Below are 27,737 nucleotides of genomic sequence, written 5' to 3'. Positions count from 1 at the left end.
CTATTGCCTCTTTGGATACCAGAGGCTATGACTATTGGTGGGAGGAGATGATGTCATGCCAGCAGCATGTTTCACAGTATTATTTATGTGCTTCGAATTGTATTTAGCTTTTTGCTGCAACAAGTGTCTCTGAGGGGATAGACGGAAACAAAGAAGGGCATAAAACTTCCAAAAACCCAGTGAGGTCATTTTTAACCCCCATCAAAAAGAAAGAACTTGCATTTATATAACGCCTTTCATGGCCTCAGGGCATCCAAAAACACTTTACAACCAATGAAGCAGTTTTGAAGTTGTAATGTAGGAAATGCAGGAACCAAATTGCATACAGCAAAATCCCACAAACAGCAATGTGATAAGTACCAGATAATCTGTTTTCTTTTAGTGATGTTGGTTGAAGGGTAAATATTGGCCTGCACCAGGGAGAACTCCCCTGCTCTTCAAAATAGTGCCATGGGATCATTTACACCCACCTGAGAGGGCAGATGGAGCCTTGGTTTAACATTTCATCTGAAAGGCAAATCAGCTAAACAAAATCCTGTAGAGGAATTCATTTTCTCGACCTCACACAAGCCCACCTACTACTCTGCTTTTAATCCTGTTTGATTTGGTTTGCCACTCCCTTTTAATCTGATAATCGACTGACCATTTCAAGTAGTAATTAATGGCTGTGGACTAAAAGTTAAAGATGTGGGAGAATGCTATCTAGGATAACAGCAACAGGAGTGTAGGCCATACAGCTTCTCAGGTTCACTCTGCTGTTCAATTAGATCATGGCTGATCTGTATCTTAACTTCATTTTCTCACCTTGGTTCTGTAGGCATTAATACCCTTGCCTAACATATATCTATCAATCTCAGCAATGACATTTTTAATTGACTTGGCTTTTTGGGGGGAAAAAGAGTTTCAGATTTTCATTAACCACTTCAGACCCTTTTATAGGTGTGAATTGGATAGCTTTTTTTGTTGATTCAGGAGCCACAAAAGGCACATGAGATCTGAATTAAGATGGCCAGGAATGTCTGTCTGGATTGCCTGTCAAGATGATTGGCCCAAAGTGCTCTATTCTTCCTCACGTTTAGTTCTTCAGATTCTATATATTATGTACAGGGAGCAGCTCCATGGTCATTTGTGCAAGAAACCAGTGGTTATCAACATGCTTTGCTGTTTGATAAATCAGATTGTTGTCTCCTGCTTTTTAAAAAAATAAAATACGACTTTGCACCTTCTGTAACTTCTTACAGTAAATTGACTTGCATGCGTCATTACAAATGTTTAAATCAGAGCTTTGTTTACGGCATTTTGTAAAGCAGCAGACGCTTGAATGACAGGGAAGTTTTGCAAATAGGGTGGTGATTAATAACGATTGTTTGAGATACACATGCACTTATGACTATTGCTGTGTTCATTGACTATAAACCTATTGTATTAGGTTAAATTAGGAAGGCAGTGGCGTAGTGGTAATGCCACTGGACTAATATTCCAGAGGCCTAGGCTAATGCTCTGCAGACATGGGTTTGAATCCCATCAAGGCAGATGATGAAATGTGACTTCAATTAATAAATCTAGAATTAAAAACTAGTCTAATGGTGACCATGAAATCATTGTTGATTGTTGTAAAAGCCCACCTGGTTCACTAATGACCTTTTGGGGAAGAAAATCTGCTGTCCTTACCTGGTCTGGCCTATATGTGGTTCCAGACCCACAGCAATGTGGTTGACCCTTAAGTGCCTAAAATAGCCTAGCAAGCTATTCAGTTCAAGGGCATTTAAGGATGGGCAACAAATGCTGGTCTAGCCAATGACACCCACATCCCATGAAAGAATTAAAAAAAAAATTACCAGCTGTCTCTGTGCTTGAAAACTTTTTTGTTTTCAACCATGAGGTGAAGAAAAAAAAAATTATAACTGCTTATGTTTTTAATGTTTGAATTATTATCTGCAGGCAGCAGCAGTGGCTCAGTGAGTAGAAATCATGCCTCTTGAGTCACAAAGTTTTGGGTTGAAGTCCCACTCCTGAGCTTTGACTGACACTGGGGGGGGGGGGGGCGTTGCTGCACTCTTTTTCGGTTAAGACGTTGAAATAACTTTTTGCTTCTGCACTTTCACGTGGTTATTGAGATAGTGCCATGTGATTTTTTTTGTAAGAGCATCAGTGTTCTCTCTGGTCAATATTTATCAACAACAATTTATATTTAGCGCATTTAACAATAAAAAAAAATCCCAAGGCACTTCACAGGAACAATATAAAACAAAATATGACAGCCACATAAGGAACTATTAGGTCAGATGACTAAAAGCTTGGTCAAAGAGATAGCTTTTAAGGAGCCCCTTAAAGGGGTAAAGTGAGGTAGAGAGGTGTAGGGAGGGTATTCCAGAACTCGGGGCCTTGGCAACTGAAGGCACAGCCACCAACATCTCTCACAGATGGTCTGGCTGTTTGTGAGACCCTGCTATGTGCAAATTGGCTGGGTTTTTTTCTCTAAATTACAACAGCGACTATGCTTCAAAAGTAATTCATTTGGCTGTGAAGCCTGAGGTCACGAAAGATCCTGTTTGAATGCAAGTTCGTTCTGACTGGAAAAATTGGCCATTTTGAAAATGCAATGTTTGTCAATGAGATGTTAATATTTAAATCAGATATGGGGAGCTTTTTTGGTTTTTTTTACAAGGATCACAGGCCATTCCTTCTGCTTGGGCCATCTTAGGATGCAAAACAAATAACAGAATTAGGTGTAGTTGGAAAAGATTCTGCAATTGTGTAGTGAGGGGGAGTGGTGAGGATGATCACAAAAGCCAGTAAAGCGGAGAGGAAGCAACCATCGAGATACGCGTGGCATCTTCCTTCCTGTTCCCAGAAGCTGGAGACTTCAGCCTGTGTCATTTCAGTTAACTGCAGGGTTTTTTTTTTCTCATGACGGCCAACTAAAGAATTTCTGTAGGCTGCGGTTTTACGGTAAGATTGAGGTTGTAATTTTTGAACCTGGAGCGAAAAATTACAGGCGATTGCCAGGCAACACGGGATATCACTTTCCAGCAAGTGTTTACTATAACCAGAGAAACCCTTCTTCATTAAAGAGGCTGGATTCATTTTTTAGCCTCTGTGGGATTAAGTACTAAACTAATTGAAGCTGAAATGAAGTGTATGGAATCTCCCCACTACCCTTATTGTCACAGAACTGTGTGATTTCACTCTCGAGGACCTTTTTCACTTCTGTTTCCTTTTTAGTGAAACCTCCAAAATTCAGATGGGGATTTCACCAATTTATTTTTCCATTCGTGCACTAGAATCTAAATTTTCCTTTCCCGTTCTGTTACAAACACACGAGAAAACCAACTGCTGCTGCTTGTGGAGGTCTCAAGATTGAACTTTTGAGACACCTGCATGTCAAGGGCAAACTCTTCACATATTTGTCATTTCATAACATACTGCTACTGATAGCAGCCAAAAGTTCACAGGGTGTTTGAACCATTTGAGTGTGGTGTTGCCATGGTGACATTTAGTACCCATGCTGCTGGACTGAAGACAGTTCACGTGACAATTACAAGGTTTTATTTTGTGTTTAATTTTGTAACCAAACAAAAGCAATTCATTCAGTAAGCGTGTTATAATGGGGAATTTTCAGATCGGCAAATTGCTGGAAGAGATTGCTCTGGAAACACTACAGTATTAAGCCACTGGAGTAAATTTATATGTGACAGCTGCCCTATGTGATGTAAGTGAAATTTATAGTGTGGTTTTCTTCATTTTCAGGACTGTAATTAAACAAGGGCAAGTGATTTTTATTATTCTCATCCACATAGAAGCCTTGCATTTTCACTCCATCTGGGACACATTTTGTTTTCCAAATTTGGACAGAAAATTGCATAACACACAGTAAGCTAGAGAGATTTCCAGGATGTGATGCCATGTCAAATTACTTGCCCTAATAATAACTGGGATTTCTGGCAAAGGTCCACATTTATTAAAAGTTTAAAAACATATTCTAAATTTTTTTAAATAAACATTTATATCTTTCACCACAATATTGCAGGCTGTCTCTTCTGCTGTCTCGGCCCTAAGCTTCAGAATTCCTTCCCTAACCTTCTCCACCTCTCTCTTTCCTCCTTTTAAGACCCTGCTTAAATCATAACACTCTGACCAAGCATTTGGTGACCTGTCCTAATGTCTCCTCCTTTGGCTCAGTGTCAACTTTTGTCCAGTTATCCTCCCAGTGAAACACCTTGTTAAAGGTGCTATATAAATGCAATGTGTTATATGTTGGTATGATAACTAAAAATTTTATAAAGCATATATATGGCATCATAGCTAAACAATACAATCTGCACTTATAATTCTCTCATTTGGGTTGCCAGACAGACACTTTCCAACTTGCAACACTAGTGTAATTTAAACTGTATCTGTCTTCCAACTAAAATGTATTAATGTCCACAAAAATATCTTGCAAAACCTAATTTCAGAGGCACAATAGTGATGTTTATCAACAATAGCAACATGTATTTATATAGCGCCTTTAGCATATAATATCCCAAGGCGCGTCACAGGCGCATTATAAAACAAAATGTGGCACTGAGCTACACAAGGCGATATTAGTATAGATGCCAAAAAGCTTGGTAAGTGTGAGGTTTTAAGGAGTGTCATAAAGGAAGAAGGAGAGTTGAAGAGGTTTAGGGAGGGAATTCGAGTTTAGGGCCCAGGCAGCTGAAGGCACTGCCACCAATGGTGGAGCGATGAAAATTGGGGATGCTCAAGGTCAGAATTGGAAGGGCGCAGGTATTTCGGGTTGTGAGATTGGAAATTACAGAGATGGGAATTTTAGTGTATGATAAGTAGCTTTCATAATATTTGAATCTCTTAAAAGTAAAGATGATATGAAAGTGGACCAAATGACAAGACTGAAGTTTTCTTCCTGGGTTTTGGAAGAGGATAACACTTAGGGGTAGAAATCTGTTTTGGGCAGGGCGCAGTATTTTACGTAAAATGTTTTCACTTCATGAAATGAAATACTACTAGAAATATTTGAGATCGAAGACTGTAAGAAATAAATCTGGAGTGAAGTCTCCTGTGTGGGAGTAAACACAATTTAAAACCACGGTTATCAATAACTGATGTGGAACTCCTAATATGTAACATGTTAAATTCTGTAGTTTACTAACAAATGGAATCTTCTGCCAAACATTGAGTATCTGTGCAGATATTCCACTTGTAATATTGCTTTTTTTTCTTAACACCAGAAGGTGCCATTGCTTCTCCTTTCTGCAGTGTATAATCTGGGAAGAACTGAATCCTTGGGGTGAGCTCATGCTTTGCAACTGTCCCATAAACCCTGCAGCTGTAACTGTTGAGACTTTCCAGAAAATTCTGGAATCCGAAAATAAATCTATTTGCTTTGCTTTATGAGCTAAGATTCTCTGGAAATTTTTTTCACAGCACAGCCAGAGTGCACCAGCTAGCAGAGTGGCCAATGTTACTGCACTACACCGCAGAAAGGAGAAGCAGTCGGTCCTAGAAAGAAAGAATTGCATTTATATAGTGCCTTTCGGCATCCCAAGGTGCCTTACAGCTAATGGAAGGACTTTTGTAGTGTAGTCATAGTTGTAATATAGGAATCGTGGCAACCAATTTGAGCACAGCAAGCTCCCACAAGCAGCAATGAAATAATGGCCAAATATTCTCTCTCCTTGATGTTTGAGGGATAAATATTAGTCAGGACACTGGGAGAACTCCCCTGCTCTTCTTTGAATAGTGGCAAGGGATCTTGTATGTCCACCTGAGAGGGCAGACATGGGCCTCTGTTTAATATCTCATCCATAACCAGATATTACTGCTGGGAATATTAGCCAATGAGCTATTAATGAGGTGGAATGACAGTGCTCTGTCAAATGTGTTAAAGGAAGTGTTAATCCATTTAAAATAAATGGGTTAATGCCTCAATTTAAAACAGCAATCAGATAAATGCTGTATGAACATGTTATGCATTCATCCACTTATATTAGCACTTATTAGATTTGTATTCCTCTGTCTTAGATTATCCTTTTAAGTGATCCAAAATCAGGAACTCCTTAATGAAGCTACTGCATCTTCACCAGGAATAGCTGATACTTGTGTTATATCAGAGCTGGAAATTTTGATCTCTATCACTGTAGATATTCTGAGAATCAGAGGTGTAATCTGAGCTCAGTGTTTGCGATCTGTGCAGATAGATTGGGTAAAGCCCTCTTGAGTTGCCCTGCTGTTATATTGTCAGCAGGGTATCTCTGTGGAAGAATCTCCCTCAGGTGTCTTTACACGTGTACAACTTGTGCAATTTAAAACAAAAAGGTGGTGGTGACAACCGGTAAAATGGGTAACCACAGCCTGCATGATTTTGTAAGGGATGTGGTGGGTGGAATAGTAATGGGTGGGATGTGGTCTCAACTGCAATGTGCATTTGGTTTTCATCTGAACTGGCATCTCCATTAAGTGAATCACAGGAGTTGGCCTCTTTTTGTAGAGCATGTATCAGTCAGCACAAATGATGCAGTCTACTTTGTAAACTCCTCCAGCCCTACAACTCTCAGAGCTCTGCACTCCTCCAATTGTGGACTCTTGCGCACCCCTAATTTTTAATCACTCCACAACTGGTGACCATGCCTTTGGCTGCTAATGGCCCTAAGCTCTCAAATTCCCTCCCTAAACTTCTCCATCTCTACCTCGCTTTCCTCCTTTTAAGATGCTCCTTAATACCCAACTCGTTGACCAAGTTTTTGTTCATTTGTCCTAATAACTCCTTATGTAGCTCTGTGCCAAATTCTGTTTGGTAATGCTTTGGGAAGCACCTTGGGATTTTTTACTACATTAAAGTTGCCATTTAAATACAAGCTGCCGGAGGTCTGATTTTTGGACAATTATTACTGTTTCCTTTGACCTGTGAAGCATTATTCATTCAAGTGTACCCTTGCCAAACCATTTTGGAACATATCACTGATGGGGATTCTCCATGAGCTGAGACAATCAGGCCGACTGACCTTTCTGACCTCCCTCTCCCAATTCACATTACAGTTCAACTGTTGCTCCTATTCTTGGGTTTTTCTCTTTTTGGAGCATTCAATCATGTCCTGGACCAGCATTTCTTGTTGGATACTCCCAATATAAAGACAATATAGTTTATTTCAACCCTTCATTTAAAACAAAAAAGTTTCAAATGTTTTTCTTCCAACCCATTGCTTTTTGAGAGGTAAAGCATAAAAGTATCTAAATCCTTTTTTGGCCTTTTAAGCAAGATACTGCTTACACACAGCATATATGCTTAGGACAGTGCTTTTCAGAATTGCTTCTGGCTCACTCTTGGCTCTTTTATGTCTGTCTCTAGTCAAACAGTATATTTGTCCCACCTGCACTGTATTTACTATTGCATCTACTGTTGATTGCACTTGGCTTCCATTGGGACTGTGGGCACAAGTCCAAGGTCTGCAATGTTTCTTGTATGGCAGAATCCAGCTGCACGAGTGTTTGGAATAGCCAGCAGTGCCATGCTGCTGCCCCTTGTATAGGAGACAGTTGGTGCTGATTTGGAATCTCACCCCAGGATTGCACAGTGCTGGCACTACACCCTGACATTGGTGCGTCTGTGTGAAGTCCCTCTTGTACAGAAGGAGCAAGTTTATTTTTTTAGTACTGCCAACATCCCAGCGTGAATGCAAGTTACAGAATAGATTCTTTAAAAAATTAATTCATGGGAAGTGAGTGGCACTGGCAAGGCTAGAATTTATTGCCCATCCCTAATTCCCCTTGAGAAGGTAGTGGTGAGCTGCCTTCATCAACCTCTGCAGTCCATGTGGTGCAGGTCATCCCACAATGCCTTTTAGGTAGGGAATTCCTGGATTTTAATCCAGTGATAATGGAGGAATAGTGATACAGTTCTAAGTCGGCAGGGTGTGTGACTTGGGAACTTTGAGGTGGTAGGGCAGCAGGCACCTGGGAACCCTTGTTCTTCTAGGTGGTGGAGGCCATGGATTTGGGAGGTACTGTCAAAAAAGCCTTGGCAAGTTGCTGAGTGCACCCTGTAGCTAGTGCACACTACAGCAACTGGACACCAGAGTTCACTTGTACTCCAGAATGAACAGTGCCGTTCAACTGGGGATTTACAATTCACACAGCAAACTGTCGTCTCTCTAGTAAAATGATTTGTGTCACTTGTTACTATTTTGTGAGAGATCTTACGGTACTTTCTTTTGTTTAGTAATTGTATGGGGGTGGGGGAATACATTCCACTGGTTCTGAAACTGTGAATCATCCCTTACATTTCTAGATCTGCACCAGTACTGTAAGACTACTGATCTTTTTAATAGAATGCTTTTCCTATCCCTTTCCAAATGTGGAGAGCAATATAGAAGTAACTTCCCATTTAGAACTTTGCATCCTCGTGTCTGCACACCAGGAGATGTCATGGGTTCTTGGATGGAACACAGATTTATATGTCTCTAGAATGGTACTGCTCCAAGAACACTTTCAAGAAATGGAATATTTCAATATCAAGCCAGTCATCCAGCTTTAGCATTCAGACACAAAATGACTTGACTAAATTATGCTGCTTGGGAGTTGAAAGGTTGCTGTCTTCAGTGATGCAGTTTGAGCTGAAGATGATGAACTCCACTCCAGGCTCATTGATCGTAATGACAATGATTACAGTCCTGCTCTGTAATACCCGTCTGTCTCAGTACGAGCCTCCTGGAACCAGAAAATGGATATCCTTTGATTTTTTTTTTCTTCTTCAAGCTGCCGATTTCAGTGTAATTGTTTTAGATTTAATCTAATGCTGGTCTCCAAGCCCTTTATGTGGCTGAGTACACGTGATCATGAGGGGTAATGCCTCTGCCCACATCTGCAGGCTAAATCAAACTACGGCTCCCTTTACTTCCAATGACAACCTGCAGGACAGGAAGTATTTTATCCCTACAGGCAGATAACTGGGTAATACAAGGGACTGTTGACATGAGATGCCCTGTAACTTCCACTGTTAGAACTGGGGATCTTAATGACGAGGGTAAGGGAAGTACCCACATTGTTGACTGGAGGATAGTGAAGCAATCCTGCCATCTCCCATCTTTACACGGCTTATCTATTCTTCAGTAACCCAGCACAGTTAACATTTAAAAGAAGCAATTCTTGGAAGTGCAATCTGAGTAAGTTGAACTGCTGTCAGAACCTAATGCGCCCAGTCAGTTTTGTGAAGAACAACTTTTGAGAAGCGACATGGTAGAGACTACAATAATGTGATGCTTATGGTTTTAACTTGAACAGGGCTTAAGACATTAGCTATGGATGCACAGAATTGTTTCCCATTTGATTGTAGTTTGCATGTGAATTAGATTTATTCATTTTTTTTCATTTAATCTGATGAGATGTAGATAGCAGATTCACCTTGGTCTCGCACACAGAAGTTTGGTTAGCTTTCAGTTTTGAAACACTGATAGATCAGACTTCATTCTTTACCCCTGTGCTCGCTAACCTACAGTGGTCTGGCAAAGCCTCAATTTTAACATTCTTTTCCTTGTTTTCAAATCTCTCCATGGCCTCGCCTTTCCTGATCTCTCTCTCTCTCTCTCCTTCTCCAGCCATACAAAACTCCATGGTCGCTGCACTCTTCCAATTCTTGCGTCTTGCGCATCCACAATTTTAATTGCTCCACCTTTGGCGGCCGTGCCTTCGGCTGCCTAAGCCCTAAGCTCTGGAATTCCCTCCCTAAACCCCTCCACCTCTCTCTCTCTCCTTTTTAAGATGCTCCTTAAAACCCTACCTCCTGTGACCAAACCTTTGATCACCTGTCCTATTATCGCTTTATGTGGCATGGGGTCAAATTTTGCTTTGATAACACTCCTGTGAAGGGCTAAAGGATGGTTTACTACATTAAGCACACTATAGAAATGAGTTCATTACAAAGAATTGTGCTGCAGTCAGCTCATTACTGCAACTTATTAAGGTAATAAAATACTGGTTTCAGTAATAATGTCAACCTACCAACAAATGATACATGAGAAACGGGAAAAGAATTGGGGGGGGGGGGTGGTGGGGGTGGGGAGGGAGTGCTTGGTAGGTGTGGGTGGGGCTGGTCTACTCCAGGTTTGCTGCCCATCAGAACAGGCTTGTAAATGTCTGCCCGTGTACCCACTTTGTAATTTTACTACAATGTAGATTGAATAACAACAGCTTACTTTGCATCATAATTCATTCTGTCATATTGAGATAATGTATTAGGTTCAGAGCTACTTCCTCAATAAATCAAAATGTCAAGGGATATTATCACCAAGTATAATTTTGGGATACTAACAGATGACAATCTATGTTCAGCTACACAGAGATTAATCATTTGATTTAGCTCATAAACAGAGTAAATTAAATTCATTATGTAGTCTTTATTTCTGCAAAAGTTTTAATTCTTTTGTTCATTTGGATTTTCTTTGCATCATACATGCAGCATTCCCAAATCATTTATTCCTTTTGAAAGAAGCTGTTCTTTCTGTCTTCTCTCTTTTACTCGTACTCTTTTTGAAATTAATCAGTGGAGCTTGATTGCTGTACTTAATTGGATTTTTTAAATATCTTCAGTGAAAAATGGGAGGGAGGGGAATGAGTGATTAGAGAGATGGTCGATTCCATCTGACTGTCCATTGATGCCAAAGTGCCAAGAATGCAATGTGCACATTTCATACAGAAGCTGACACATGAGATTGCAATCCTCTATTTAATTACCCAATGGCCCTTCTAACTCAACCTGGAGGCCACCGGCTAGGTGGCTTTGAATTTGAGAAACTAACAAGTAGTTTTCAAGATGAGGAATAGCATGCAGCAGCTTTAGTAAGGGTTTCATCCAAAAGTTTGGATGCAGCTAAATCCATACTTAACAGTCTTGTGTAGGAGTAGCTGAGAGAGGTTTCCTGATTTAAGAGCCTCCTGACTTTGGTGTTGAGGTTTGTTAGTTAGCTGCATGCTCCTTTTGGTGTATCCTTTTAGCCAGCATAACAGCAATCTAGACAAACCACTACGGTCCCAGATGCAAGGGCTTTGCAAGACAGGTATCTTATTACAGAATGCAAAATTTACTACTTGGGGATAAAATCCCATTTTTCTATATGTGTGGCCTCTAAATTAAGATGCATTCTGTTACCTCGTACAAGTAATAAGATTTATATCCTTTGGTTGTGAGATGGTATCTGTACCACACGTGAGTTTTTACCTGTCTTTCATCAGGCTTGTGTGCTACTTGTTCAACTGTGACAGCTTTTCATTCAAAAGTAAAATGCTTTGAGTCATGAAAAGCACTACATAAATGCAAGTTCATTCCTCTTTGGAGGGCCTGTCTAGATGTTAGGATTATTTTGTTGCACCTTAGCTATTTGCATCTGGTTCCTAAGCTCCCAGTAATGCTCCATCCTTCTCTCCATTTTACTACTCTTCATCTCTCCCAATACTGCTTCCTGCTTATGGCTTCTACTCCAATCCCCTTCTGAAAGAGCAGGGGAGTAGAGCAACCCAAAATGAACAACTGGAGGTGTAAACCCAGTGACATTCCTATTGCACCAAGTTATCCCACATTGTCATTTAATCTGTCAAGAAACTTTCATTATCACTAAGAGCTGGATATGTGATATCAGCAACATAAATGTTAAGAGTAATAGTGAATTTATAGAAAATCACTAGTGATGCTGCCAACACTTGCGTCTGCTTTGCTTGTGAACTCTGCGACAGCACTCTGACTGATTTCATTTTCTGTAAGCCCCCACTTCTCAACCTGCTTTCTGTAAATTGGCTGGGACCATAACTGAGTGAGTGCTTGTGTTTTGAAAATCACAGTTATCCACTAGACCTTGTGCACAATATCCTCTCTCACATCCTTTAATGCACTACATTGCATCACTGTACCAGAGATCTGAAAGCAGCTTGCCTTTCAGATAACAATATTTATAGTTCCACCTTCTAAATGCCATACTTGGAAGTTATTCCACTTAAACATTGTTTGCTCCCTTGAAGCAGCTAAGCCTCAATTGGGTCTCCATGTGAAGTTCACTGCTCCATAGCTAATTGCATAATAATTTACTGCTCAGCGCTGCACAGTTCTGAGGTGCCTCATCTCCAGATCTTGAACCAAGCAATCCACCCTGCATGACCAGTACACCCACACTAAAAACACTTGAGCAAGAAAACAGTGTGATGGCAATGCTGTAAGTCCTAAGTCATGTGTCTTACAATCAGGACACTGCTTGGCAAGAGTACATGGATCTAACTTCCAATTGTAACTTTGTGAGTGGTATTTATATCTGGGATATTCTGTTTTCTTGTAGGTCCTGCAGGAGTTCAGTTCTACATGGCGTTTTATTGATAAATTAGGTTTAAAAGAAAGACTTGTATTTATATCGTGCTCTTTAAGATGTCCCAAAACAGGATTACAGCCAATTAAGCATTTTTTTTTTTAAAGTGTAGTCACTGTTGTAGGAAATGCAGCAGCCAGTTTTTCACACAGCCAGGTCTCACAAACAACAATGTGATAATGACCAGATTTTTTTATGACATTGGTTGAGGGGTAAATATTGGCCAAAACACAGGCAAAATCCGCTGCTCTTCTTCCAACTAGTGACGTGGGACCATTTACATCCACCTGAGGGGCAGATGGGGCTTTGGTTTAACATCTTAACCGAAAGACAGCATCTCTGACGTTCCCTCAGTACTGCACTGAAATGTCTGCATCGATTATGTGCTCAAATCTCTGGAGTGGGATTTGAACCCACAACTTTCAGAGTCCGTTGAGAGTGCAACCAACTGACAACCATAAAATTAAAATTAATTTAATTTTACACATTAATAGCATATAACTGGAGAATCAAAGTAAAGTAAAAGATGAACACAATAACCCAGTTACTGTGCGTCTTTGGAAAAAAGAAGTGGGTGGTGTTTCTCCCTTTGCAAGAATATTAATAAAAGGCAGGAGGTGAATTAGACTGACAGGAAATGGAAGCATATACAGTCATGACTCAAAAATCTGACCACAGTTGCAATTGGCCATTTTTCTGGAGAAGTCAAGCTGCCAGATTAACAAACCTAATACATGTATCTCTGTAAATGCCAAATCATCGCCATATATTCGGTAATATAATCAAAATGTTTGCAAGTATGTAGCACTACCAGAACAGATGATGAGATCGGAAGACTATATCATTGTGGTAAAACTATAGCTGCAACATGAGTGACTGGTAATTGCCTATGTGGAATAAAGCCAGAAATGGTGCATATTTAAAAACAAAATTGTTTTGATACCAAAATACCTGAGGATTTGAAATGAAAGGGATCTTGTTTGAAGGATTTTTGTTAAGTTGAATAAAAGTAGGCTGAGTGGAAAGAGTTTTGATCCATGATCTATGACCCACATGAGTTTCACATACAATAGTTCTAAATGTTTAAACCCTAGTTTTTACCAGTAGCATTCTTAATATTGAATTTATATAAAGGACCCTATCAGCAGAAATAGGGAATATTCGATGGATCATAGTTCATTTGTTCAGGTTTTTCCACTTTTGGGTGAGATCATGGAGACTGTATTCTAACGTTACTCGGAGGTTGTTCTTGACATTCTGTGACTAGAATGGCATCCTTGAAATTTAGTAAAAAGATGATGAATTGTGCACCCTGCTCAGGCTACCAAATCCCATCCAAGGGACAATATTAATAGTTGTTTGTCTGGTATTATGCGAACCTTTCTGACCTCTTACTCCAGTTTGTTATTTATTGATATACCTCAGGACCTCGATAAATTTATAGAAGGAAGCCGTGGAGTAATTGCATTATAAATGGCATAACTTGGATGTCTCTTGTGGGAGAATTCTATCAGTCTGTACTTGAAGCACTAGAAATACACTTGATGAAATCCCAGCTTTAGACCACTGTGGAACTCGAGCTCAGAATCGTGTGTCCTCCTTCGAAAATTAAATGCCCTCATTCACATTGGAAATTTAGCAGTTGACCACTTGTGTATTTAGTGTTGCATACAGCACTCTCAGTTGCATTTTGCATCTCCTGCTTCACGCATCCCTCTATCCATTGTGATGAAAACCTGCTGACCTCTTTCTGTGTTGCCTCTTCATTGATCACACCTTAATCTGGCAAACTGAACAGCCAAGGTTTCTCTTCAAGGCACATTTTATTTGTGGTTGGATTGGCAAATCAGCCTATCTTTTAGGGGCCACGTGCATGATTTGCACTGTTAAGTTTGTCAAATGCCCTTAAAGCATCCGTCATGAATCTGTTGGCCTAGAGTTTGCAGTTATAATGACGGTGAAATTGTTAGGGCTCACCATCATTACTCCACTGGAACTGACAGCACCTTCTGCAGTCTGACATACGCAGAAATACCAGAATTTGCTGTCAGTGAGTCTGTGCTCCTCCAGATGGTGTGCTGTAATGGTTCCCACAGACTTCAGTGTTTGCAATCATGCTTTGATGAGAACTTCGACTCTAACATTTTTAGGTCTTGCTGTAAAAACTCTGGAAAAAGTTACACCTTGTTGAATGAGGTGTTACTGGGATTTTAACTGTTTGTCTAACTTCGTAATTACTGTTAAACACCCTAACTGGCCCTGAAAATCTAATTTTATACTTGTGGAATGTCAAAATTATCCACAATGATAAAATTTTACTTATTTTTAAAAATGTTAATTTTACCCCTTCAAACAGCTGTTTGAAGGGGTAAAATTTACATTTTTAAAAATAAGTAAAATTTTATCATTGTGGATAATTTTGACATTCCACAAGTATAAAATTAGATTTTCAGGGCCAGTGAGGGTGTTTAACAGTAATTATGAAGTTAGATGGACAGTTAAAATATTAAGATATTTTCTAAAATAAAGATAGTAATACATTTATTTCATTATCTGAAAATGTAAATTAAAAGTGAAGGATATTGAGTGTTTTTAACTTCCTAGTTTGCTGTATGTGATTACTTCAATTTGATTGGCTGCATACCTGCTTGCTGACATCACTGCTGCTGCACACTAAAACATCCCTTAAATTGACGCCAGATTTAAACAGTAATTGGGAAAAGGGAAAACCCCACCAGACATCACTAGATCTTTGTGGACTGATCTCTTCGAGGTCAGCGGCAAGCATCCTTACACAGAAGCACACCGACATACACACTTTGTCAAAGATCAGTATCAAACACGCCCAAATGTGACTACACCAGCTTACTGCAAAATAAAGCTTGCTCCTCACAGCCTCAACAATGTATCTTAACCTTGCCTTAAGATGAGCAATCTACACCTTCTCCCATTCCCACTTCACCATACCTTCCCCACATTAGGCATCATTCTGGATTGTGAGTGAGGTCCTACAATACAATTTGGTTTTAGTCAGTCTTTTGCTACAGATCTCTGATCATGAGGAATTGAGTCAAAACTGATTAATCTTTCTTCAGTTAGGCCTCTTATCAGCTATCTGAGAGAGGAGAAATGCATCCTGTCAGGATATATGGGCTCCAGTCCAGCTCCCAAAGAAATAAGGGTGAATGTAAAGCATTGGGCTGGCCAATCCCTGTTCTGCATGGTTTAATATTAACAGTACTTGGTGTTCCTTGGTGCTCTGACTAGAGATGTGCTTGATGGGATAAGTTAAGCCCCCACTGAGGTGAGGTGTGCAAATGCCATAAAGCAATATTCCACCATAGTAACCCAACAAGCAATGGGCTACTCACTTGTGGCTGGAAGATACAAGAGAAAGCATCTCTTCAGCCCAACACACAGGCATGAAGCAAGTCTGGTTTTTCTATTGGAGAACAGAAATGATATCTTTCTCAAATGGAAAATAGTTAAAAGTTATTTTTCTTCTCTTCATCGTGGAGGTAGAATGCAGTCATTTTAAATATGCGAAACAAAGACGGACAGCAAACCGGGCTCTCTGGCATATAAATTTGTTTAAGATTATTTGCATATAGAATGTGGCGAGCAAAAAAAACCTAATGAATTTTTAAATGGATTGCATAGCATGACAGTATTCGCTGCTGTTCCATAACAGCACAGTTAACTGGGGATGAGAATCAAGGGTTCACAGCACAACATGGGACATGCAGCGCCTTTTATAGATCATCAGTATTAGTGGATTTAAACAAAGGCTGATCACAGTGCAGCTTTAATTTTTAAAAAGAAACTGCAGAAAAACAAAACTGCAAAGAAAGAAGAGCAAATGTTGTGTGTCACTGGCTTTGAAATGTACTCCAATCACTTTTTTCCTGTGGCACTTTTTTAGCATGAACTAATAATAGATTAATGACCTGCTTAATGTTTGGGGATTTAGGGTGCATTATGATTTACTTCATGGTTCTCCTGTGAAACACCAGATGTTCCAAGAACTTTAGATGGGATAATCTTTTCATAACGCACAGTTTGAAAGCCCTAGTGCAGTACCTGCCAGCCATTCTGGTGGTCTGAGTTGCATAGAACAATCCAGGCTAGAGCTCCAATAAGACTACAAAGAGCCTTTTGGAGAACATTATTATGGTTAACTTTCTTTTATTCACTGAATACAAAGAAATTTCATAATCTTTTAAAACTGAAATGAGTGCCCAGCAATCTGCATAAAATATATTTTAGTAAAATGTTTTGTTTAATTTTTTTGCGTATTTTAAGACAAATAATATGTGACCACAACTGCAGATTGCTGCATATACTTAACATGGAATATTTCCCAGTTGGATACTGGGAAGTCCAGTACCTGGTGGCCACTATAAAATAGCACACTGGTTTTGTTCCATGAATTGATTTGGATCTGCCCCATATGACTGCCAGAAATCAGACCTGTGATTAGGGAGCTGATTGAGGCGAGGAAGCTTTTACACACTGAAGAGTCACCTGTCAACACATAGCAAGTCCTGACTTCATTTGGTTCCCTTATCCATCCGTCCAGCATAAAGCAGTACTTTTCCTTGTGCTCAATCAATCTATCTACACTGAAACTGTGTTTTTCATAATCTATATAAGGCTTTAAAATAAAAGGTCCTGACGTACCCAAACCAGGCCCATGGTTTCCTATGTAATCTTGATCATCTTTCACCTGCAAAGTCGCAGCTCTGCCCAATGCCCAAAAAAATCTCCGCAACCAAATCTTTAACAAAAACTTCCTCAGGTCTCGGGGCTTCATGCTGTTAACTTGCAAGAGCTATTGAACACTGTCCGATGTATCTATCTCCAGCATAAAATTATTTTCAAAGTGTGTTGCTGAAAATAAGAACAAATTGTGGAAACTTTGAGAACGTGATCTCCTCCTTTTGCTTATCAAGTCCCTATCTGTAAAATCCAGGCCATGTTTATGATCTTCCATCACTGAAAAAGGATTTGAGTTCTCCATTTTGACAGAGAGTCTTTTGAACTGAAACAGAAGAGGCAGGGATGGACTCCATTTTCAAAACCTCTTTCCATGCTTTTTCCTTCAATCAGACAGTTTAGATGGTCCAGGCTGTGGAATATTTAACGGTTGCTGTTCTCCACCATGCTTGTGTCTTTTATAGCAGGACGTCTATAAAATGTTTCATCTTGTGGCATGGCAGAGAACTGAGGAAACTAGTGAGTGAAATGTCAGTGGTCCCGTGGCTGGGGCATAGACCATCCAATTTTCCTGGGAACTTCTGGTTGACAATCCAGTTTTTAAGTAAAGGAATATGTGATATTGCCTACATTCATACTTGTATGCATCTGCTTATGTCGCTATGAGTGGTGCAGAGTTACTGTGTACAGGGTTGGTGTGTATTCCCTGAAGCAGTGCAGTATTATGGAAATCATTTGCTTTTTAATTGGAAAATCTATATTGGATGTGTTATCGTATGTTTTATGACCGAGATTTAAACAGGAATGCATAGACCTTCTAACGTTCCGTTAGCATCTGGTTTCTTTTAATTAATAGTTACAGCCACAAACAGTAAAAATGTTGCATTTTCTAGTGCTGATGGACAAAATAACCTAACGAATGCTTAAAGAGTACGGATGAAATTATGCTTCCAAGTTCCCACAGGCGATGGGGGCCAGTTTCGGTACCTGGAGGCAGGCACCCTGCGGCGGACTGGGGAGCCAGTGCTCCAAGCACTGAATACTAAAGATTTCAAAAAGTTGGACAGAGGGCACCTCCATCTTGAAGCTCCCTCTCTCCTTACTTACCTTCCATTGCAGCCTGCTGCTCTTTTCTAGCTGGAAAGCCTCGGGCCCTCCAGCTTTGAGAGGCTGCCCACCATCTTTAATTGGACAGTGAATCTGCCCTCTGGCCCTCAATTGGTCACTTTGGGGAAAATCACAAGTGAGTGTGTGCTTTTGTTTGTTTTCCTCTGGGGCCTCTGTTTCCTACCTCTGGAGGGAAAATCCAGCCCATGGAGGGGAACTTGAACCTTCTGACTCAAGGCAAGAGTGCTACCAACTGAGTCATGGCCAATGTGATGCCAGTTTTATGAGTCTGATGGTATCCTAATTTGGCACAGAGATGAATAGTTAGGAAACTGCTGCCATCAGTACTGATGGCAGCAATCAGCTATCCAGCTCATTCAGGGCTGAGTGCATGAATACAGGTACCCACATCAGACAACTTTATCAAGTGCAACCAGAATAGAGAACAGTCAGCAGGATGGAGCACCAGACACGGGGCAATAGGGTGGAGTGAGGATGGGAGAGAGTGAGATGTGAAGAAGAGAGAGACAAGCCTGGAAGAAGTGAGTAACTGCCAGCCAGCCACAAGTGGCTGACTGGGCGGTACTTCCAAGTATTCCAACAGTGGCACACCAGACATATGTTCCAGCATTGGAAAAATGTGCACATGTGGAATATATTTTGGTTCACACTTTGGGGGAACACTTGTTTTTGTTTTGAAGCAAGGCCACAGAAAGGTTACATGTTTTGTAGCAATGGTCGTCTTAAAAACAAAAATGTTGCTCTCGTTTATTGATTAAGCAATATTTTAATCTCCCTCCCACTGCACAATGTAAGTTTAAAGCTTTGGAAACCTGCAGTCAGCCAACTTAGTCAGCACTTAGCCATCAACATTGAAAAAAACAGTTGGCAGAACTTCGAAGGAAATGCTTAAAATCAGAAGTATATGTGCAAGTTTAAAAAAAAAAATGTTCCCAGAGGCTCTTAAAAGGGCCAGAAGTCTAAAATTAAGCCAAAGAAAATATATACCAAATAATCCATTGAAAATAAGAACTAAGTTAAACCAATTTAATTTAAAGACATTAACACGGTATGATTAATTTATACAATTTAATTAAAGCAATGAGTTAAAAATATGGCAAACCAAGTTGGATCTTGTTGGAAAGTAAAATAGAGAATGTTTTTTTTTTCATTGAAACTGGCCAATTACATGAAAAATGGATTAAATAACAGTTCTGTGGAACTTCACAAAACCTCGCATGCTGCAAAGCCCTGGTCCAAATAATGTAAGCACAGATGCAGCCAAGAATTTGCCTGGTTTAGTGCGAGCACCAAAGGATGAGAGTGTTTTTGTAATTTTAAAAAAAAGCTGGTGCAGGGAGCAATTTGTTGTCATGGTAACGTGTACAACAAATGAATGCAGACTTTTTGGAAGCAAGAGTTGTACACTGGATGGAAGCTTGTCTTCATAGACAAGACTTCAGTTTGACCTGGTGTCTGTAATTTTTGTTATGTTAATTCTATGTACACCCAGCTCAACTACTTATCATAGATCAGGGATAAGTGACGTGCAATAAGCATCTTTTGGCTGCTTTTATTCCATGGTGCTGGAGTCCACCGATCAGCCAATGTTGCTTGTCCCAGGAAGAAACCTTAGCAGACCATACTGGCAGACCATGTACAGTGCACACCAACCAGCCCACACTTCATACCAGATAGCTGACTCCCAAGTCTAGCAGCCCAATCAGCCAAGCCAGACTGACATCGTGCTGTTTTGTGCATCATGCCTGCTGTTGATCTGGTCATTTATAATTTGACTAAAAAAAGACGAGAGATCAAATCAGGACATGAAGAGATTGTGACTGGATCCATGATAGGATCTTATTGGTTTTAGTCAGCCATGGCTCAGTTGGTCACACTCTTGCCTCTGAGTCAGAAGGTTGTGGGTTCAAGTCCCACTCCAGGATCTGAGCACAAAATACAAGGCTGTTGTTCCAGTGCAGTACTGAGGGAGTGCTGCACTATCTGAGGTGCTGACTTTAGGACAAGATATTAAACTGAGTCCCTGTCTGCCCTCTCAAGTGGATGTAAAAGATTACATGGCACTATTCCAAGAAGAGCAGGGGAGTTTTCCTAGTGTCTTGGCCAATATTTATCCCTCAATCAACATCACCATTTGGCCCATCGTGCCTGTGCCAGCTCTTTGAAAGAGCTGCTCAACTTAGTTCTACATCCTAGCTTTCTCCCCCCATAACCCTGCAATCCTCTTTTAAGTACATATCCAGGATGTTGAATTACAAAGTCAAAACAGTAGAACACTAGTCGGAAGAGATAGTGACTGCACCGCACCCTGAATACTGCATCCTGTCTGGCTGCCAAGAAATAAGAGATTCAAGTTCTGGAGGCAGGGTAGTGAAGAGCCAGGAGACCGATCCCTTATATCAATTGTCTGAGGTACAAGGAAGGATTGGAGAATAGGCTCTTTTCGTCAAGAAAGGGGGCTCTGAGAAGTGATCTTTTGGAAGTATATAAGATTGTTCAGGACATAGAAAAAGTTAACCAAGAATATCACATTAAATTAAAGAGTAAACACTAGGAATAAAAGGGGTGCAAACTAGTAAATAATTTTAGGATTGGTATCAGGAAATACTTTTTTATACAAAGAGTGCTCAAAGTGTGGGTTAACTCCGGATAGAGTAATGACGACATAAACTCTGGAAACATTTAAGAAACAATTGGATACTACAATGGGGGTAACATTGGGATCTCTCTGGATGCAGGAATTAGATGGGCTGTATGGCCGTCCACCGCTAATTATTTTGTTAAATTATGATGCGGATTTTCCTCACAGTTTTCGATCTTTGTTGATCGACGTATGAGGTGCTTTCCCACAGGGAGGAAGTGAAAATTAGTGGGTCTGTCCCCTGGCCATTCTTGTACAGCTCTGAGCAGTCGGTTGCAAAATGTTGTTGAAAGGCCTGAAATGGGGCCTTCATGTCAGCCTGGGATAAAGGGAGGGAGAGAAGATGGTGGGGGCCGCCAAATTTAAGAGAACTGCGTTACTCTCTCAACTGTAGGAACACTGTTGCAAAAGAGTATAATCTATGGTTGGTTTGCTATTTTTAATGTAACAATATTACTCGTGCACATTATTATAACTCCTAATTCGAAATAATAGTACTGACTAGCTTAATGAGAGTTATTTTCCTCCCTACCCTAATACTGTTTATCCAATGATCATGTTCAATGTAAGCACAAAATTTGTACTGTCTTTAATAAACACATTTCCATAATATACTGTACACAGCTCTGGTCTCCATATTAACAAAAGGATATAGGAGGCACTGGAGAAGATGTAAAAAAGATTTACAAGAATTATACCAGAACTCTGAGATTATACCTATCGGGATAGACAGAACAAGCGGGGACTTTTTTTTTTCCCTTCTAGGAAAGTAAGGGCTGAGGGTGACCTAATATGGAGTCTTTAAAATTTTGAAGAGGTGTGATGGGTAAATGTAGAGATGATGGTCAGCATTTTATGTTCTTCCCCCGTGGCAAGTTTGGAGGTGGGGAAGGCATTTAATCAGCTGGGATGGTGGGGACCCCGTCACCGTCCTGCCTCCATCCCGATTAAGTCTGTGGCAGGAAGGCCTTCCAATTGAGGCCCTTAAGGGGCAATTAAGCCTCCATTAAGGGCTGCTTCCCACTGCCGCTGGTGGGCCTGTTACCACACGTGGAGCACGCTATGCAAACCCGTGCAGGGCTGCTTGTGGTCTTCCGGGAGGAATCCTTGTTCAAAGGCACTCAGTGTCTGAATGAGGGATCTGACATTGGGAAGTGGGGGGGGGGGGGTTCATTGAGAGCCACAACCCTGCCCATGCTGCCAACCCCTCTACACCCACCTCCCCCATGACCCCCACCCCATGAAACTCCTCCCACCATCATGTACCTCTGACCTGTGTCGCTCTGCAATCATGGGCCTCTGGTGGGTGCTGTTCCAGCAGCAGCCACCACCTCCACGGTGGTGCTGCTGAGCGAGAGCTACTGGCCTCTGATTGGCCAGCAGCTCTCAGTGGTTGGGACTTCCCACCCCCGGGGTCCTGATCCTGGGATAGGCCCGTCAGTGGCCTCTCAAGTGCCTGAGTACTTCATAATATGGCCGGCCTTTTCCAAAGGAGGCAACACGAGTCTCTGACCAGCTCTCCAGTTGGTGGCCGAGACCCCTCGCCTCCATAAAATTCCCCCCGATGTTTTCACTTATGTGGATGTTCAAAACTAGGGATCATAAACACAAAATAATGGCTAATAAATCCAAGAACAAATGAAGGAGAAACCTCTTTATTCAGAGAGTGGTTAGAATGTGGAACTTGCTACCACAAGGATTAGTTGAGGAGAATAGCATAGATGCATTTAAGGGGGAAGCCAGATAAATACTTGAAGAAAGAAATAGAAGGAAATGCTGATGGAGTTTGATGAAGTCGGGTGAAGGAGGGTCAGTGTGCAGCATAAATGGGCTGAATGGATTGTTTCTATGCTGTTCATTCTATGTAATTCCATGTAAGATCCCAGAGAAAGCCACCCAAATGCATTGCAAAAACCTCCAGGAGCATCCTGTTCAACAAGCCACTGCAAAGGAAGTGCCAGTTGCAAATGCCCAGTTGTGTAATCATTTCTCTCTTTCTACCTAGTCAAAAGGAAAATCCCGTGCGGTTTTTAAAACATTTAAAAATGGCACTTTCAAGTCTAGGCATTTATGATCATAAGAGATTGTTTGGACTTGCAGTGATTGGAAATATTTCAGGTTGCAGAATAGTTTTCTGCTCCAAGGAGACCTTTTAGTTGATGGTAGTAATTGGAGTTAAGGTAAGTGCACTGCCAGGACAGGTTTGGTTTTAAAATGAATGTGAAAATTAAAACTGATAATCAAATGTTTATACTCCAACATGCTCTGTGCAACAAATTGGTGGTATTTGTAGTCATGACAGTTCCTCGCCTGGTGGGATGCTAATCTTTGCCAGGTTGACTGTGGTAGGTGCTGAGCAGAGGTGAGGTGCTTCTCAAAGCCAAGCTGACCAGGGCTTTGCTTGCATGCTCCTGAAGCCAGTTAGAGTAGTACTAACAGAGTGAGCAATTGGTTCAGGTACTTTGGGATGCTCTTCTATCTTTAAAGGTAGAATCAAACAGTACTGAAGGAGGCCATTTGGCCTATTGTGTCTGTGCTAGCTCTTTGAAATTTCTATCCAATTAGTTTCACTCCCCCTGCTCTTTCCCCACAGCCCTACAAATTTCTCCTTTTCAAGTATTTATCCAAATTGCTTCGAAAAGTTACGATGGAATCTGCTCCCACTGCTCTTTCAGGAAGTGCATTCCAGACTGTAATAAACAGTTTTGCCCCATGCCTCCGTTAATGGTGCTATCTAAATGGAAGTAGTAGTTGTTGGTTGCCTGTCCTTTTTATAATTGAGGATGGAGAATCAACTGAGAGAGCAGAGGGGAAAAATATTTGCTCCTGTCTCTATATAAATGTGTAAGACTGTGTGTTTCCTTTTTTGCTTTAATATTCACCAATGCCAGTAGGGACATAGGATGTGAGAGAGAAGGCAACTATGCAGACAGTAATCAGTCACAAACATAGATATAAAATACTAGTGTATTTACACTTTGTACTAAACTCTTAACTCCAGTTACTTCTATCAGCTAAACCGGTGTCGTGCAAATTCGATTTAAGGGCTGACATGGCTTGGAGCGAGAGTTCCTCCTCTGAGACTCGCACCAGTGTCATGTTGAGCTCAAACTCTGGATTCAGGCTGCATTGTGATAGCACTTCACACTGACTTTACAGTGGTCGTGTAAATGAACCCTAACATTCCTGAAAGTGTCTGTGATTGTATTGTGATTACACGGAACTACAGGTGTTTACAGAACAGATGGAGGCCATTTGGCCACTTGTGTCCTTGCTGCCTCTTTGCTCCAAATCTAATCCCACTGCCCTGCTCTGTTCTGTATCTTGCTCGCTCCAAATGTTTATCTATTCTCCCCTTTAAAAGATAGGTTAATCTCAACAACACTGTGTGGCAAGACATTCCATGCTCTAACAACTTGCTGTGTGAAATTCAGTTTTTAGGTGCTGTTTCCCTTGTTATCCATTTTATCAGTGAAGTATTGACCTGGTTCTTTACCAATAATAGACTTTGCATTTGAGATTACGTTAGGTATGACCCGTTTTTAATAGCAATTATTCGCTCTGTGTATGCATGAATTCTTTTTGTGTCCACATCATCCAGTACAGATTGTCTAATAAATGTGTACTTTGTCTCAAAAGTCAAGGATTTAAGGCTATTCAGCTGAATTTGCTTCCTGAATTTATAAAACAGCATTCCCTTACTGCATAGAATGTTTAGTATATTGTTAGACTGAAGTGACAGACATGCACTGATAAAGAATTTAATCTGAGAATAAGGCATAATGAATCCTTGCAGATTACTCTTTGATCAGTTTTGTATCTGTACTGGAGATGAGCAGTGAAGGATCTTTTTGACCGTGATGTGCGTTTGTTGTCCTCAGAAGCTGACCTAACCTCAACGCATCCTTTTCTTTTTTTTTCAGCTGCAAGGATCAATAAAGAGAAAATTGGAAAGTAATGGCTCACCCGCCAATCATGACAAAATCAATGAACTTTGTGATGGCACATTTTCAGGCGAGGTTAAAAGGATCTGTCTTGATGATGTCAGTCTTCCGATGGGTCAGGGCGACACCTCCAATGTCCTTCGGCCAGATGTGCAAAACTCCTCACTGCCAATTGGGCACCGCAGCCAGGGCCTGCAGACTCCTGCCTCCATGGGGCCATCTTTGGGATGTGTAGCGCCAGGCACCAATGCAGGCCTCATGGGTAGTAACCAAGCAAATGGGAATGACATTAGCTCACAATTTGCTGTGACATCCAGTGCAGAGATGAAACCAAATGTGGGGGATGGACACATGTTCTCATTTGACTCCAAAGGAGTCAACAATATGCAAACAATGGATCAGGACTTGGAGGATCTGTTGGAGGAATTAACAAATATGCCCAATCCTCCCCTCAATGAACTTGACATTTTGACCAACAGGAGTGACCCTCTGAACCTGGGTCTTGTACAAACAAATCAGAGCAGCACTCGGAAGCCATCTCCTCAAGCAGCTTCACACTTGGAGAATCCCATACCAAACCGAGAATTTTCTCCTAATTACAATCAGGCACCTGGGGGGTCTCCTCAGCGGAGGCCCCCCTCTACAGGTACATCATATCCATTACCGGCTCCACCCAATCCAATGCCATTGCCCATGTCTTCATCTCAGAACCAAGCTCCGAGCCAGGCTCAGCCACCTTTGTTGTCAGGCACTGGTGCCAACCGAGTTGGGACCAATTGGCATGAACTGTCACATGCACAGCAGCTAAAGAAGATAGCAGCTAGCCAGCACCAGCGCTCAGTTTCCCAACAGTCACACCCACAGCAGGGCCAGGCAGCAAACTGGCCCCCAGTTCCTTCCTCTGGACCTTCCCCACCCTACCAACCAGACAAACTTCCTAGTCCTTCACTGCATCAGCAGCCATTCAGCCCTCCAAATGCAATGCTGCCCAACATTCCTCCCTCAAACAACCCAGCCACCGCCATGCAAAGTTACCTTTACAATAAAGCACCCTCCAGCCAGCCCAACCGCATCACCATGATGGTGCAGCAGCAAGCTGGTTTGAGCCAGGGTCCCGTGAACGAGAACTCCATGCCATCAGAGCAGCTTTCGTTTAGCAACACCAAGCCGCTGTCGCATTTTGACCCCGATCTATCCACTCAGAAGATGCCTCAAGTGGCTGGGGGTCAGAGTCAGCCCTCAGTGGTGCATTACATGCAGCAACCAACCTCGGCAGTGCAGCAACCTCAGCAGCCCGGGCCCACTCAGCAGCCAACCCCTCTGCAGTTGCAATTTCGAAACAAACTCCGAATGCAGCAACTGAGACTGCAGGGCAGCCTTCAGCAATCGCAGGTAAAATTATTTAAAAAATAAAATGCTACATGTGAATTATTTTCATGTTTGTGCCTTTTTGAACCAATCAAAGGTGAATAGTCCTCTAGAATTTTTGGCTCATAAGACAGAAATTCCTACACTTACAAGACAGCCATTTAAATATATGACTTCAGAATTATGAGCCTTTTTATATTTTATTGCAACATGAACATGCAATCTTTATTGAAAAGCCTTGCATGAAAATGTTTTTCCAGAATGTATGTGCCATTAAAATTGTGGTTTGCTGGAGAGCTTTAATTCTCTAAAGTGCCCCGTGTTTCTGACAGGAATTTTTGGCTTGCAAGTCATGGGGTGGGAAGAGAATGTTCCTCCTGATCCAGCAGCCATAAGGTGTGAATTTTGTTGTGAGCCATTTCTAGATCACAAAGCAAGTGTTTTTAGCGCTTGCGAGCTAGGCATTGCTGATGACTATGGTTTGGCAAAGAGATATTTAAATAGAGCAATCAATTTTTATTAAATGGATTCAAAATGTTTCCTGGTGCCAGCACATACACTTTTTAGTGAATTTTCTCTCTCTGCACTAACCTCATCACCTAATGTACACTGCCTGCCTCTTCCCCACAAGACCACTAGCCTCCATTAAGGCTCCTTTTTAGCTGGAGATCAGGACTGTCCAGGCATTGGTTTGCTCTGTGATCACTTTTGCTGTTTCTAAAGAATTGATTCCATTGAGGTGAAGTTAGAAGTGAAGTGAATATAACTTCGAGCAGTTTAAAGTGACAACACCATCCAAGGAGCTGGCAAACAGCAATTCTTTTGACTAATATTCTCTTTGACATGTTTGAACAGTACTTCAGTGTGATATTGCTGTTAAAGTTCTGTAGAAATAACTGTACCACTGTCCCATTCAGGAATATCTGACTTGCAAATTTAGGAGTCTTGATGACAGAAGCCTTTTAATTGACTGACAGGCAGTGTTCCTTGAAATGTGCCAGACGAAGTAGACAATCTTGGTACTTTTTGAAATTCACAAACACTTGCCTATTGAAGAGCACTGTGGATTTCTGTTTAGCAGGCTGGCTTAGAACTGGCGACACTGATCATTGTAAAGTTATGGTCAAAATGGGAACCAGACCTTGTGTCCCTCTCAAGCAGCCTGGCTCAGTGGTAGCACTCTCATTTCTGAGATAAGGTTGTGGGTATGAGTCTCACTCCAAAGTCTGGCGCATGTATTCCAGGCTGACACTCCAGTGCAGTACTGAGAGTGTGCTGCCCTCTTAGAGGTGCCATTTTTTGGATGAGATATTAAAACCAAGGCCCATTCTTCCCTCTTGACTGGACATAAAAGATCCCATGGCACTATTTTGAAGAGTAGGGGAATTCTGTCTGGTGTCCTGACTAATATTTATGCCTCAAGCAACTTCACCAGGGATAAAAGGGTAACATTGTGAAGACCGTTGCATACTTGAGCTTGTCTTTCCTTGCACGTTGGAGTTTAAGAGGTGATCCAACTGAGGTATTTTAACTTGTTCAAAGGAGTTGATAGGGTAAATCGAGAGAAACTATTTCCTCTACAGAGAAAGAGTCATA

At 41.2% G+C, this 27,737-nt stretch overlaps 1 protein-coding gene across 2 annotated transcripts in view; it reads left to right on the top strand.

The window, feature by feature from the left end:
* The window catches only part of LOC137377501 (mastermind-like protein 2), a 381,717-nt gene that overhangs the window by 294,645 nt on the left and 59,335 nt on the right, over window positions 1-27,737 (top strand). For both annotated transcript variants that reach the window (XM_068047166.1, XM_068047165.1), the window contains exon 2: window positions 24,753-26,165. In XM_068047166.1, coding sequence (XP_067903267.1) covers window positions 24,753-26,165 — 1,413 coding nt within the window. The remainder of the gene's footprint in view (window positions 1-24,752; window positions 26,166-27,737) is intronic.

This window comes from Heterodontus francisci, chromosome 15 (assembly GCF_036365525.1).
Source record: "Heterodontus francisci isolate sHetFra1 chromosome 15, sHetFra1.hap1, whole genome shotgun sequence".
Classification (NCBI taxonomy): Eukaryota; Metazoa; Chordata; class Chondrichthyes; order Heterodontiformes; family Heterodontidae; genus Heterodontus; species Heterodontus francisci.
The sequence above is the reverse complement of the archived record's forward strand: the minus strand, read 5'-3'. Positions and strand labels throughout refer to the sequence as shown.